This window comes from Perognathus longimembris, chromosome 11 (genome assembly GCF_023159225.1).
Source record: "Perognathus longimembris pacificus isolate PPM17 chromosome 11, ASM2315922v1, whole genome shotgun sequence".
In the NCBI taxonomy this organism is placed as follows: domain Eukaryota; kingdom Metazoa; phylum Chordata; class Mammalia; order Rodentia; family Heteromyidae; genus Perognathus; species Perognathus longimembris.
In genome coordinates this window covers 53300217-53315224 of record NC_063171.1, presented here as the reverse complement: position 1 = coordinate 53315224, position 15008 = coordinate 53300217, and the positions used below count along the sequence as shown (strand labels likewise).

Genomic DNA, 15008 nt, shown 5'->3' with positions numbered 1-15008 from the left:
GATTCTTATTTCCAACTAACCACCAAAAAGCCAGAAGTGGAGCTGTGGCTTCATTGGTAAAGTGTAGCCTTGAGCAGAAAAGCTCAGGGACAGCACCCAGGCTGAGTTCAAGCCCCAGAACTGGCACATACACACACACACATGCATGTATGCACACACACATGCACGCACACACATGCATGCATGCACATACACACACAATCTAATTTTGAAGGCTGTTAAGTTTGCCTTAAAATTGAGGAATTGTAGAACTCTTAGATCAACCATCCCCTTTATAAATGTATTTAATTCTTGATATTTCTCATTTACTAAAAATAGAAACCTTAACAGGGGCAATCTGCTGTTTTGGGCAAAGCATTTGAATAGAAGTCAAGAGACCGGATTCTAGTTCCACAATTATCAAGGAGCCATTTGATGCCACCAGCAAGGAATCCAAACTACACCAGAATAAAATCTGCCCTCCCAGAGCAAAGTGGTTTCTAAGGTTCCTAATAACTCTGAAGTTCCAAGGGCAAGTGAGTCACATGTGAATCACTGTCAAAAATAGCATAAAGACTAATCTCAAACAAAAGCCTTATTGTTTTAGCTAGGTGTCTATTTGATTGTGACTTAAATGAGTGGCAGTATAACAGATCTAATCTGCTAAGTATTTGGAAACTTGAAACATTTCCAACTAATAGGGATTGTGGGCAAATTTGTGAAGTATGAGAACCCTTCTAGACCTAACCAACATTCTTTATTTAAATAGCTGAGGGATGTTCTACTGTGAGAGTCAATCTTTTAAAATAGCTCCGATCACCAGGTGCTGGTGGCTCACGTCTGTAGTCCTAGCTACTCAGGAGGCTGAAATCTGAAGATGGCAGTTTGAAGCCAGCCCGGGCAGGAAAGTCTGTAAGACTATCTCCAATAAACTCAGAAAAAGCTGAAATTGGTGCTCTGACTCAAGTGGCAAGGTGCTAGCTTTGAGAAAAAGAATCTCAGGGACAGCACCCAGGCACTGAGTTCAAGCCCCAGGACCACCCTCTATCTCAAAGCAAATAGCACCTACAAGACTGGAGGTGTGGCTCATTTGTCAATAACCAGCCAGCCATAAACTAGCAAGCCAAACAAACATGAGGCACTGAGCTCAAGCCCTGATACCAGCAAAAGCAGCTCCTGCAGTGAACCTGGACAGGTCCCTGTGGCTTGCTTTAATCAAAGAGTACACAGCAAGTGATGCTGTTCCTGGTCAAGGCTCTAAGAAGTCCTGGCAGCTTAGACTTTTGTGCCTTTGGGAGCCTCAAGCTACCATTGTTCTCCTTTCCTACACTGAGTACACCAGAGATCTAGTAAATCTAATATGGTCCCAAATTCTAAGGCTATCTTTGTCCTCACTGGTTGTATGTATGCATATGTGTGTGTGTGTGTGTATACATTTACATATATAATTATACACACATATATTTGGAGAAAAACTCTATTGTAGACCATAGATGATGACTGTGTCCTTGGTTGGGCCTCCTGGAGGGAAGGTGCCTAATGTTTGAGAACTAAGCTTTCTTCTGCATGTGCATATACGTGCTTATGTGCATGAGTGTGTGATCGTGTGTGTGTTGTGGAGGGGCAGATACCTGAGGGAAGAGACATTCTTAAACCTGGATGCTCAGGATGCATTCTGGGCAGTTAAATGTGGAAGCCGATTTTCTTGAGACTATCATTTGTTGCCGTTTAAATTTAGGGATTTTCCTTTCCCCTCAACTGTCCATCAAGCTGGTCCTGACATTGCCAACTAGTAGGTCAAGCAGGAGTTTTTGCATCAAAATGAAGTAGAGGGATGAAGATATAATAGTAGGGTTTCCAGGGCTGGTACTTAAGTCACACATTTTCTCAGTGACACCATTAAGACAACCTTCACACGAGGCGCTGGTGGCTCAGGCCTGTAATCCTAGCTACTCAGGAGGCTGAGATCTGAGGATTGTAGTTCAAAGCCACCCAGGGCAGGAAAGTCCCCAGGCGACTCATATCTCCAGTTAGCCACCAGAAAAGCGGAAGTGGCACTGTGGCTCAAGTGGTAGAGCTCAAGAGCTCAGGGACAGTGCCCAGGCAGAGTTCAAGCCCCATGGCAGGAAGAAAATAAAAAAGCCTTCACATTCACAAGATGGCCCTGGTCTCTCTGACCTTGGGTTAGCTCCAGATTAAGACTCACACCTAAAAGGCAGGAAGTATTCTCAGAGGTCTGTGCTGTGATACTTTCCATGATTCCTAACAGAACACTGTTTCAACTCCTTCCTTTGTATAAATGGCCCAATTAATCTAATTATTATATCGATTTTTTTTTTCTGAAAGGAGCCTCTTTTGTTTCCAACAGTTTGCTAGCCTTCTTCCTAAGGCTGCATTTACGCATCTATTTTCCTATGACTTGAATTTTGGAAACAGTTGGTGTTTCTCCAGCCTCAAGGTTAATAACAAACTTACCCAAATCCTGAGAGGTAAAAATTTATTGATTTCTATCATATCAGCATTTAAGATATGGTTATACCTGTTCATACAGCTGACTTCTTAGAGCCAATAGGATTTTTATTTTATGTTTAAAAATGCATTTTTTTCCACCAGGAAGAAACATTTTTTTAAAACAAGCAATTTCATATTAAGTGGGAATTAAAAGCAATGTTTCCCCCCAACTCATGAAGAAGAGGGCTGGTCAGCAATAGATCTCTGAGTGTTTTGAATTTACTTTCAGGTCTCTGCCCCAATCTGTTCTTCCACAGAATATACTTCTCAGAGGGAAAAACTAGAACCTCACCAGAACAGCAGCTTAAATCAAGATAAAGAAAGAAGAGGTAGACTGAACTGTAACTATTTAACTTATTTGGTAGATGAAACAAGGTATTTTAACACAGTTGAATTTTTCAGTGGGATCAAATACATTCTACAAACACGTAACGAAACAACTGATGTTTCAAATGCTTACAATCAAGTCTTAGAGATGCTTATAATACATTTACTTAGCTTTGAATAATAAAAACAATTTAATATGCAAGCTTCCCTTGTACTTCAGGAAGTTTGCTCGTCAGATCTTTTCAGATGAAAAGCTCACTCACTAGGGTTGATCTGAATGCTTTTTCTCAGCCTTTTAAGCCTCTTCAAGAGTCAATAGTAGCATCTCTGAGCAGGGAGTAAATTAAGTTTTGAGAAGCTTAACTAATATCAATAGTTAAAAACAAAAATAAAAAATCCAACCCTACAAAGACCAGGGCAGTGGTGTGCTGGAGACAGCTCCTACTGGCTCCCAAGAGCCAAATAATAAATTTTAGGATTTTTTTTTTCAATACTTGCTAAGCAAGTGTTTAACTTTTATTAAAACTGAGTTATATAAAGTTATCATTGGTGCTGAAGGTACACGTGGCTTTGTATAAGAAGAAATAATTTAACTGCACAGTAAATCACATACTAGATTAGATGACAATAACTTTATTGGGAGACAAGTTAGTTAGTAGTTTAGGATATAATGCTGTAATGCATATCTTGCTTGATCTGAGATCTTAGGTTGCCTATAATGGCTTAGCAAAAAGCAAGTGAATATCTTGTTGAGAATCAAGATATAATTGGTGATATGGACTGATGAAATTTATAATTTACTCACTCATGGATCCATAATTTTTTTTCAGGACAGTGGACTATTACCAGCATACCATGGAATGGGAAGACAGAAGGGGACAAATGATGAAACCAGTGAAGGAAGCCTGGTGTGTTTTCATCTGGTGTTTCAGCTTACCTTCCACCTTCAACTGCTCTAGGTACATGCCTACAGGGGTTAACACACAGCACCAGAACACAGACACCCCAAACCCCATTACTAAGAATGAAAAGCATTGTACTTGAAAAAAATCAACTTTATTTTCTCTACGTTTAAAAAAAAATAGAACCAGCTATTAATTTTTGCTGAGAAAATGCTTCTTTTGGTGTGTACATCTAAATTTCTGCAAAGGTGATCTGGTTACTAATTTTATCCCAAATGCATTCATAAGCCAGATCCATGTGTGACCAGCCCTTTACAGAAGTTAATTACAGTTGCCACAGCCTTTACATTCATTCTCATCACACAGTACTTCATGTCATGCAGGTACACAAAGAAAGGTCAACAAGCCAAAGTAAACATTACAGCAGAAAATGAAAATCCATTCATATAAAATAAATAGAACTTCGTAATAATTGTAAAGACAATGAAAGCACTTAATAAAACATGGCAGTTGAATGTGTAACTGTCTCATTACCCAATCATCAAGGAAGTTACTGTAAAGTGCATAGATTCTTTACATGTAAAGAATTTGTGCACCACAGTCATGTGTTCAACAGTTTTACACAAGAAAAATAAAGCCATTTGAAATGTGTGCACACATTGCAGGTAGAATACACTTAAAATCTTTTTGCTCTTTAAACTGTTTTAAAAAAATATTAAATGTAAAAATCCTCAGATGGAAATTTTGCAGCAACCCCCATATTTTATCTTCATATGGCTACAGTCACATCCCCCAACAGTTCGCACGCTCCGCATATTCCCACGACCCATTTCCTAAGTGCTGGGGACTGGTGCAAAATGGTTACAATACAGCACCGAACAATGGCTGCTCCAGAGTACTCCCGGCCCTTTTGTGAAATTTCCAACTTAGGTGGTTTTGGTCCCAAACACATTAGTCTCTAACTGTCATAAAATGAACTCATACACTTGTTGTCCAGTGCTCCTTTTGACTTTGCCTTGCATGGTAACAGATGTAAGGCTCATAGCACTGCAGGACAAGGAACATAAAACAAAACCACATGACTAACCATGATTACCCATCCACTGTGGACCAGTGTTGAATACACTCATAATGGTAACTCTGGAGTGAAGTCCTGTGTAGTGACTTCAAAAAAAAGAACAACAAAAATAGTTCACCCTTCCTATTCAGTAGTGCAAATAAAACATTTTTTAAATATAAAAGAGAACACAAGACTACTCATGATCAAAGACTACGTTCTAAGATGATAATCAGGACCAAGTAGTTCAGAAGAGTCTTTTCAGAAGTGATTGTCAAAAAACATTACTAAGACAAAATCACAAGAAGTGAGCAACGAAAGTCACAAAGTTGTATTCTCAACGCTAGACGCTAGGAAACTGAAGACTTCATTTTCAGAACAATTTTAGTTCCAGCAGCTCTTGATTATTCAGGGATACCTTTTCCAGCCCAGGGATTAGTCAGGCTTTGGTAGTTCCTCTTCCTGATAGCAGTCTGTATTTCCATATCATTTCACTTCCTTATTAACACAACCACAAATACATAGGCAAAAGAAGTACATCAATTCTCTCATTGATCCAATGAAAAATAATCCAGAAAAAATTAAATTAGTAAGCATCCCTATAAGGAAAAAAAAGTTTGATGAGAGTGAAAAGTTACACTCCTATGCAGAATTTTTTTGGCTTCCCTATGACTTACCACTACTGGATTAACTAGCCAGTAATAACTAGGCAGTAGTCCTTAATTCCTTTACTGTGGAAAATTAAGAATTAGTTGTAACATCAAAAGAGATTAAATAGCATGACAGATCTGAATTTACAGCTATCTTCTATTCTCAGCAATTTTGCCCACCCAAAACTTTATTTTCTGCCTTGATTTTGGTTTAGTTTCCATTGTGTATAGGTTTCTTTGTCATATATTCCAACACCAATCATTGTTCTTGCAGCTAAGAGTGCGCTATGGCTTGGTCATTTTTGGAGTTGCTGGACCCTATGGTGGACGAGCAGATGCTTTATCACTAGGACTTGTTGACACTGGATTTCGGTAAGGAGTTCTTGACCTGTCTGCAGTGGGCATCTAGGAAGTCCACCTGAACCCAACAAGTGCTGAGATTTCTAACAAGCCACTGGCATAAAACAGACATAGGCTTCCCCACAACACACTAGGAACAAAAGCATAACTTTCTTTCATTTCACTTTACAAAGAAAGCACAGGCAGGAATTTTTATTCAATTCTGTGTAGTGGCATATTGCTGCTGCCCCAGATGGCCATAAATGAACATGATTCTTTCTTAACATGTCTTAGTGCAAGCAGGTGAACTCCAATTACTAAGAAGGAAAGCACTATCAATGCTCCCAAACATATTCTGCAAACAATTTCAGAAAGAATTGAAGAGGGGTAGGACAGTCAAATGCACATCTATTTACAACTCATGGATCTATTTTCAAAAGGTAACTCACAAATCTATAGGTCATTTTAGAGGCTGTGGAAATGACACTGCACATGAAATGTAAAGCATCTTAACAGGAGAGTGTGTCTAACACACACAGAATTTTTAACAATGTCATGTTCCTTTGGAGCACAGTGATGGCAAAGGTGGTCCAAAGCCACATTTATGTATACACATATGCATTATTTTTTGGATTAGGCAACTGACCACTCTACCTTGTAGCATCCTTTGCAATGAGGAAATGGTCTATTAGCTAGGACTGTACATGCTATACTTGCCAGTGAGCAACTTCTTCCCCAGATGGCTATTGCCTCAAATGAACAACTCCAATTCATCCTGCAACTGAGTAGTTTGGTGGGTTGCAAAAAAACAAAACAAAACAAAAAAAAACCAAACAAACCAAAAACCAACAACATTGTACAGCTTCTCTTTGGCTTTCCACCATCACTGATACCTCAAAATGAGACTTTTCACAAATTTACTCATTGTAGAACACATAATGATGTGTTGATTTCCAAAAAACTGAATTAATAACAATGGTTACCAAACAAACATATTCTGCATTTTAACAGTGGTATAATATTCAATGAGGTATTTTCAGTTAATGAATCATTCTCTTTCACGTATTCTCTGAGTTATCTTAAAGATGAAGCTGTTGTAAGCTTTTATTTGGTGTTGCTTTGACTTTCCCACATAACTGGGGGAAAATTCACATTTTTTTTGGTTTATTTGAAACAGAGAACATTAGCCTTTATTTTTGTTCAGCAATCTACTTCTCAGAATTGTTATTTGTGTGATTAGTTGGCAATGGGGATCTATAATGCTTACATCACAGAAAACTACCACTGACTTATTTTTGGATCTTAACCGTCTTACAATCCTAAGCCAAAAACAAAAACAAAAACAAAATCCTCCTCTTAGCCTGAATTTATGGTGAAGTTTGGTTCTATTGTGAGGTAAATCACATGAACACAATTACTAATTTAAAAAAAAACCTTTTCTAGAAATAATAGAACCTTGTCTTTACCCTCTTCAAAAGCAACTGGAAGAGAACGAAAAGCCTTTTGTGCTGGTCTCTCCTTGGTTACACCAGCTGCTTGTCGCAATGACAAAACACATTGCTTCCTATACCAGCTCTGGGGTGCCCATAAGACCTTGTCACCACGATAAGCTAATGAATGTCTGGCTCAAGCTCTTTTATTTCTAATAAACTAGTCTATTTTCCCTTAAGCTGATCATTTGAATGTTGGGTTTCAACTATCCCCGACTGCATTTAGTGCTACTATGTCAAGATGGGAAAAAGTTTCCTGCTACAAACAAGGACATGAGGTCAGGGTGACCAATGTGGCGTTGGTGCTGAAGCGCATCGGGGCTCCCAGGAAAGCCTCCTGGGAGCTGCTCACTGACGAGGCTTCCCTTTGTTTGGAGGCTTCATGACTATCTTTTGCTATTTTTGCATCTGATAAAAGTGCATTTTGTAAAACACAATTATCCATCTGTGAGATGCCTTTTGAAGATAAAGAGAAATTCGGTGACATAGCCACAGTGGAAGGGAGAGCACTAGTGCATGTAAACATGGTGCTGGACTGAGCTAGCCTCTGAAGGAACACAGGTGTTCAATGGACACCACCCCACCCTCAAGAAGGCCAACACTGGGTTTCGTCCTATGTTGAGCACTGGAGTCTATTACTCCAAAGGGCCAGGACACCAATCTCCAGGGGGTGCCCAGCTGCTCTTCTCAGACTACTGGAACCGCAGTGTGGATGAGGGAAGTGAGGGCGGCATGGAGCACTGCTCTGATGGAGATTACTAGCTAGGAGGGGTGAGCACAATTTCTCAGCCCGAACTACATGACCAAGTGGATCTGGTGGCAATAGGGTTTCTTTCAGATGTCTTCTAGGATGATGTTATGATTTCTTCTTTTTCAAATAGGATGTTTCCTTAAATATATGGTAGAGTGTATCTCTTTAAAACATGGAAAGTTTTAAAATATATTATTAGCAGGTCATTATATTACCGATCTTCATTTGAGTGGAGTTTTAAAATATCCCAAAGGGGGATAAACATTAATCCATCCATTGAATTTCCTCTGCTTCTTGATAGTATTTTGATTTGCACATGTAAAATAATGCACACTTATGAAAGTCTGAACTCCTATGGTGACCTTGACAAGTTCAAGTCAATTTCTAAAATAGGCAATGGTAAAAATACTGAATGATGTTGTACCACATATAGCCAGACAAGAATGCAAAAGACTGTATGAGAAATATCCACATGTTGCTGAGAGTCATCTCCTTGGAAACAGCTTCTTTATGGCCCTTGAGAGGTGGAAAGGCTCCTAAAAGATATGATAGAAATCTGTTTTATTGTGGTGGCAGGTATCCTGGAATAAAAGTTGAAGATTTTTTTAATTACAATGGTGTGATTTTTCATTGCTTTTGAGAGATTTCTTCTAAGCTGTGTACCCCTGGCCCTTGCCTTTCTTATTCTCGTTCTCGGTAAATGGCTGGGTCACTGGCATCCGTCCCACACCAGAAAAATGCCCACTTCTGACCCCTGTCATTCTCCCCTCCAGCTTTAGTTCCTTCCTGGCACTCTCCCCAATCTGTACCAGTCTCTTGTCTCTGCTTCTGCCTCTCTGTTTACCACCTGTCTGCCAATGGAATAGAATCTGCAGGAGAGCCGGGGCTCTGGTTGCCTGTCTTATGTCCACTGGATGCCTACAGAGTCCCACAAACCTGTAAAACTGACATCAAACCATTTCTGAAAGCACAAAAGTTATACTAACTCCTTTATTTACAAGTTCGATATTTTTGGTCTCAAAAAGTATTTTATAATACTGACATTTTCAAGAGGTAATATGGTTTATGAACTATATCTTAATAATAAAAAAGGAAATACAAAGTAATTAGACATCTTTAAATTCTCTTCTGAAAGACAAACTAGATCACTTCAGAGCAAACTTACTGAAGGTCATCTTTAACACTGTTCAGCATTCAGTCTCTCCTTGCTAATAATCCCCCAGGGTAAGCTGATTCATAAGGGGATTTGCTTCTTGCAAGCAATTTAGAGTGCACTTTAAGATTTCAAGGTCTATTATGAAAATAGCTTTTTTAAAAAGAGGCTTCCAAGGTGGGCCTGGGGCCCATAATCCTAGCTACTCAGAGGCTGAGATCTGAGGAACGCAGTTCAAAGCCAGCCCAGGCAGGAAAGTCTGTGAGACTCTTAGCTCCAATTAACCACCAGAAAACTGGAAATGGCGTTGTGGCTCAAAGTAGTAGAGTGCTAGTCTGGAGCAAGAGAGCTCAGGGACATGGGCCAGGCCCTGATTTCAAGCCACAACAACAATAACAACAACAACAAAAGAGGCTTCCATTATTCTTGCTATAACTTAGGCCAAATATCACAGGCAAGTGACTGAGGACTAAAAAGGAGAAGGACTATATTGGTCTCTCATCATTTCAACCTCTCATCATCTCATGCCTTCTCAGTCCAATCTGTAACCTGTGGCTATCCTGAGATACACGATACCTTTGTTTCTTTTTCATCCCATTTAGGTGCTGGAAAAACCAGCAATTCCTCAAAGTATTTTGAAGTCTCTGGCATTCGACCAATGCTATTTCTTTCCTTTCTTCTTCCCCATTTCCTCCTCCCCTCAGGTTGTTCTCATTGTAGTTCTCATGAACTATTGAGAAGACAGAAGTGAGCTTCAGCTGGACATGATTTCCCTCCCAAGGAGAAAAGCCTGTATCCATGAAAATTTATGAAATAAACTATCCCTTCATGTAAAGAAACTGTTTTGTTACCATGAGGTAAGCAGCTTCTCTCCACCTGTGTCTTCCCCATGATCTTCAGAGACCACAGACTGAGATTTTGCAACTGGGCTCACAGCTAAGAGTTCATTTTGAGGCTCAAAAAAAAAAAGATTTCATTTGGATTTTTGAGCAATGTTGAAACTCTGAGACTTTGGGGACTTAAAAAGATGGACTACATGCTGATTATGAGATGGACATGAGCTTTTAGGTACAAGCAGAAGAACTCATGGTTTGGCTCTGAAATATTCCCCTAAAACCAACAGAAGCCAATCTGTGGCACTACCGGAAGGTGATGCAACCTTTAGGAGATGGGATGTACAGAAACAATCAAGTTGACTAGAGGGACAGGGCACACCCTTGAATGGATATTGGGACCTTGGCCTCTCCTTTCACTGTTTTTGCTTTCCAGCCACCATGAGGTACATAGATGTATGCCCCAGATCCACTAAAATAGTTTTCTACCTGGTCATAGGCAACTGGCCCAAAGCAATGGACTGAAACCTCTGAAACCATGTAACAAATTGTTCCTCAAAAATTTTTTAAAACATTTTTTAAAACGACTGCAAATGCCACTAGTAATCAAGTACAGTGATTAGGTATGAATGTTATCACTATTCATAAAAGACCTCACATAATGGGGTATGAACAATTGCAATCACTTGAGACTGGTGTTCCTCCTCGTGAATGAGATCCACTGTGTGATACCACACTTGTCACATGGTCCTTGCCCACAGGCTGATAAAGAACATGAATACATTTAACATAAACTTATTTTTACAGAAATTCTAAACTGAAAATTTTAACTATTAAAAACTCTGGTTTCTTTAGGGTATTGACAGAATTTTAAGAAAGAAAAAAAAAAGGTTCTTTCTCCTCAAGCACACATTTGAAATTTCTAGTAACTTCACAAATGCATGTAAATAGAAGACTGTGTACCTGTTTCATAAAAATGTGTTAAGAGGTCTTCTTTTTCAATAAACCGTTGATACAGCCAACTGGCAAGATCATCCGTCTCCAGAGGTACATCTTTAATGGGAAAGATCCTATTAAGAGGGGGGGAAAAGGGTAAAATTACCCTTAACTCAGAATGAAAATCATTCGGAACCAGACATTAGCTTTGATGATAAAAAAGATGAATGAACTTACTGACCACCTTGAGCTTTTATAAGGGTTTTAGCTTCTTTAGCTTTTCAGAGGCCCCTGGTCTTTTGAAGTTGTTGTCGATTATACAACAGTCATTTATACATTCACATAAAAACATTCAGTAGCATATTTTGTGTTAGGTGCGGAAGACATACTTTTTTTTTAGACATACTTTTAAATTGTGCTCTATCTATGAATAATTACTAGGAGTAATTATTTTTCCTGTGTTTGTGGATTTATGTATGAACAGTATATAGAAAAGATAAAGTTTTAAATGTAGCTAAATGAGAACATGCTCAGTCATTCAGTGAAATGCTAGATCAAATAATGCATCTTGGCAATATTTGGTGGGAAAGTCTGAGAATCAGATTAAATCGACCCAACTAGTGGTTTTGTTTTACTAATTATATGTTTCATGAATAGAATACCTTTTTCTTCAGTACTGGGGTTTGAACTCAGGACCTTTTGCTAACCTGAATAGGTGTTCTACCATTTGAGCTATGTACCCAGCCCTTTTAACTTTTATTCTTAAAATAGGTCTCATGTTTATATTCAGGTCAACCAGTACTGTGATCCTATTTATTCTTCCTGTGTAGCTGGGATAACAGACATGCACTATCATGATCAATTTTTTATTGGTTGAGATGGGAGTTTTGCAAACTTTTGTACAGGCTGCCTTAATTAAATCTTGATCCTTTAGATCTCAGCTTTCCAAGTAGCTCAGATTATAGGTTTGAGCCACCACGATCTATCTAGCCCAGGCTGGCTTGAAACTTGCAATCCTCCTGCCTCTACTTCCCAGGTGCCGGGATTACAGACATGACTACCATGTCCAGCTGAGAAAACTTTCACCGACCAGGATGACTCTTGGGACACTATTCCAAAAGCTCTCAGATCATGTCCTAGTTAAAGAGGAAATAAGATTGTGATCATTAATGATACCAATGAAGTGAGAAGAAAAGAGGTAGCATGAGTCTTATTTACTATGAGGTTTTCTTGCCTTCCAGTTTATTGGCAGGTTTTCTCTATCTTTTCTTTATTAAAGTTAGAAACATACAGTTTTAAAAATCTGCAAAATGTATACGAAAAATGGCAGTCCTGCTCCTCCTTCTGTATCTCCCTACCCAAGGGAATTGATTTTCACCTCCTTTAAACAATTACCTTGGTATTTATCACTGAGTTTCTTCTGTTATACATGGAAGATAAGAATCAAACTGCTTCTTTTTCCTACTCACATGCATACCTCCATCTTCCCAGTGCAATTGTATAGTTAATTTAGTCAGCTCAATTTTAGCTGTTATGTATGATCAAAATCTAGACATAATCACACAGATGAGCCAAGCCATAAATAAATCCTGGCTACTTTTTCTTTCTTGTCCAGTTTTTATTTTCCCTAGATTAGTCATTTATATTGCTTTCCATTTGCTTCACTTTCTGCGTACATAAAACTACTGCCACCATAAGCTCTCAGTCAGTTGCCTAGAATCAACTCTCTAAAACAAATCTGCAGACTGTTTGAAAGGCTAGGTAGATTCTAGGCATTAGACAATTTGGTCTCTGTCATAGCTACTAGTACTGTCTGTAGTAATGAAAGCAGCTGGTGAGAATGCATAAATAAATATGCAGACCTATAATTAACACAATTGTATTTTCATATGTCGTGCAGAGTGGATTTGATGCCTGCCATTTTCATTCTGTGACAACACTATCATCTTGATGTACTGCATTCTTAAAATGTTCCCCAAATCTTCCTCTTTCCTTCTCATTTCATGGAACACATCCTCCGGCAATTCTTTGAGAAAGGGTACAAAATCTTACATGTCTGACACTGCCACTTTTCCTCCAATATTTCTGAAGCTTGAATCTTAAATGTTCCCTAAACATGCAGATTGTTAGAGGCTCAATCCCCAGGCAGAAGCTAGCTATCAGGAGGTGGTGACTCGTTTAAAAGATGGGGGCAATTGTGATGTCCTTAAATTATGAAGTGTGTGTCCTTGAAGTGGGTTGTGGGACCCCAGCTTTCTCTTCTCTCCTTGCTCCTTAGCCTGAGGTGAGTAGTTTTGCTCTACCATACACTCTGGCCATGATGTCACAGGTCCAAAAGTAACAGGGCCACCTCATCTTGACTAAAACTTCTAGAACTATGAGCCAAAAGAAAGTTCTACTCTTGGGGCTGGGGATATGGCCTAGTGGCAAGAGCGCTTGCCTCGTATACTTGAAGCCCTGGGTTCGATTCCCCAGCACCACATATACAGAAAATGGCCAGAAGTGGCGCTGTGACTCAAGTGGCAGAGTGCTAGCCTTGAGCAAAAAGAAGCCAGGGATGTACTCAGGCCCTGAGTCTAAGGCCCAGGACTGGCAAAAAAAAAAAAAAAAAGTTCTACTCTTTATAAATTACTATACCAGGTGTTTGCTACAGCTCACAAACATAGTCCCCAGATTATAGGTTTGAGCTGCTAAGTACTTGGCTGCTAAGTAATTTGGCTAGATATAGGATTCAGGGTTAGAAACCATTTTCTTCTATTGCTGTCTTTTTGTCCTCCTTTATGGGAGACTTCGCATTTAACTTCTAAACCTTCTATTGATTTTATTTTGCTGTATTTTAATTTCTAAGAGCTCTTCATATCACATTTTTATAGCATGCTATTTTTGTTTCATTGTTGCAGTCTCTTACTGTTACAAGAAGTTTTTACAACTATCACAGAAAAAAAACTGAAACAGTCACAAAAGTAGAGAAAAGGATTAATATTGGAATTTGGGGAAGTTGTGCTTTCCCCATACTGCCTCTGTTCTTCCAAGTTTGTTTTAGTCTCTTTCAGACATAGGCTGGTTAGATTACTAATTACCAGCAATTCTTTGTTGCTGGCTCACATTTGCAGATGTGAGGCTGAAGAGCAAATTCCAAGTTCTCAGGGTGCGTGGAGCCGGCTGACCGTGAGCTCACTAAGGACCACCTGGATGGCCCACGTCAACGGTCTTTCTTAGTCTTAATGCATTCTTAAATACATCCATTCCTCACTAGAGATCTCTTAACTTCCTGCTCAGAGTGAAGCTTTCCTGTAGCCAGAGAAATAAGAGGGCTGGGAATGTCAGCACTCAGCACACTGACATCCCTTCACCATTGGGGACCTGGGCTTGAGTAAGGCCTGTGGCTTAGAGCATGCTAGGCAAGCACTCTACCACTAAGCTACGCCCTCAACCCCAGGCTCAGAGTTTTGTTGCCAACTTCCTAAGAAATGATGCCGATGGCTTCCCTAATGTTCTTCTCTTCCTTGTGGGTTTTCACCTTTAAAAACTCTATTTAGGCTGAGTGCTGGTGGCTCACACCTGTAATCCTAGATTCTCAGGAGGCTGAGATCGGAGGATTGATGATGGTTCAAAGCCAGCCTCGGCAGGAAAGTCTGTCTGTAAGACTCTTTTCTCCACTAAACTACCAGGAAAGCCAGAAGTGGAGCTCAAGTGGTAGAGGACTAGCCCTGAACAAAAGAAGCTCAGGGACAGTGCCCAGGCCTTGCATTCAAGCCCCAGAAATGGCAAAAAGAAAAGAAAGGAAAAAAAGAAAAGAACACAGGTTCTTTTTACACATGAGGTCTCCAAGTCCTTCACACTTGGAAGAAGTCAAATTATCCCTATTCACAGATGACAGGATTCTGTAATTGAAGACCTTAAAGAAGCTGGGTGCTGGTGGCACATGTCTAAAATCTTGACTTCTCAGAAGGCTGAAATCTGAGGATCTGAAGCTACAAAGAGGATCCATCCATCTGTGAGTCCTCTTCATTTTCATTAAGATTATAGCTGTCTTATGTTTTCATCTCAACATTCATCTTAATTACATAAAACACTCTG

The 15008-nt window shown here is 39.4% G+C and overlaps 1 protein-coding gene and 1 long non-coding RNA gene across 2 annotated transcripts in view; one reads left to right on the top strand and one right to left on the bottom strand.

The window, feature by feature from the left end:
• Positions 1-8309: 8309 nt before the first annotated feature.
• The window catches only part of Lpgat1 (lysophosphatidylglycerol acyltransferase 1), a 68630-nt gene continuing 61931 nt past the window's right edge, over positions 8310-15008 (bottom strand). Inside the window, exons 8-9 of the mRNA XM_048356822.1 lie at positions 10956-11062; positions 8310-8542 (exon numbers count right to left, since the gene is read on the bottom strand). Coding sequence (XP_048212779.1) covers positions 8391-8542; positions 10956-11062 — 259 coding nt within the window. The 3' untranslated portion in view covers positions 8310-8390. The remainder of the gene's footprint in view (positions 8543-10955; positions 11063-15008) is intronic.
• LOC125359216 lies at positions 12978-14596 on the top strand. Its single transcript, XR_007212516.1, has 2 exons — positions 12978-13320; positions 13541-14596. It is a non-coding gene; the product is annotated as an uncharacterized LOC125359216 (long non-coding RNA).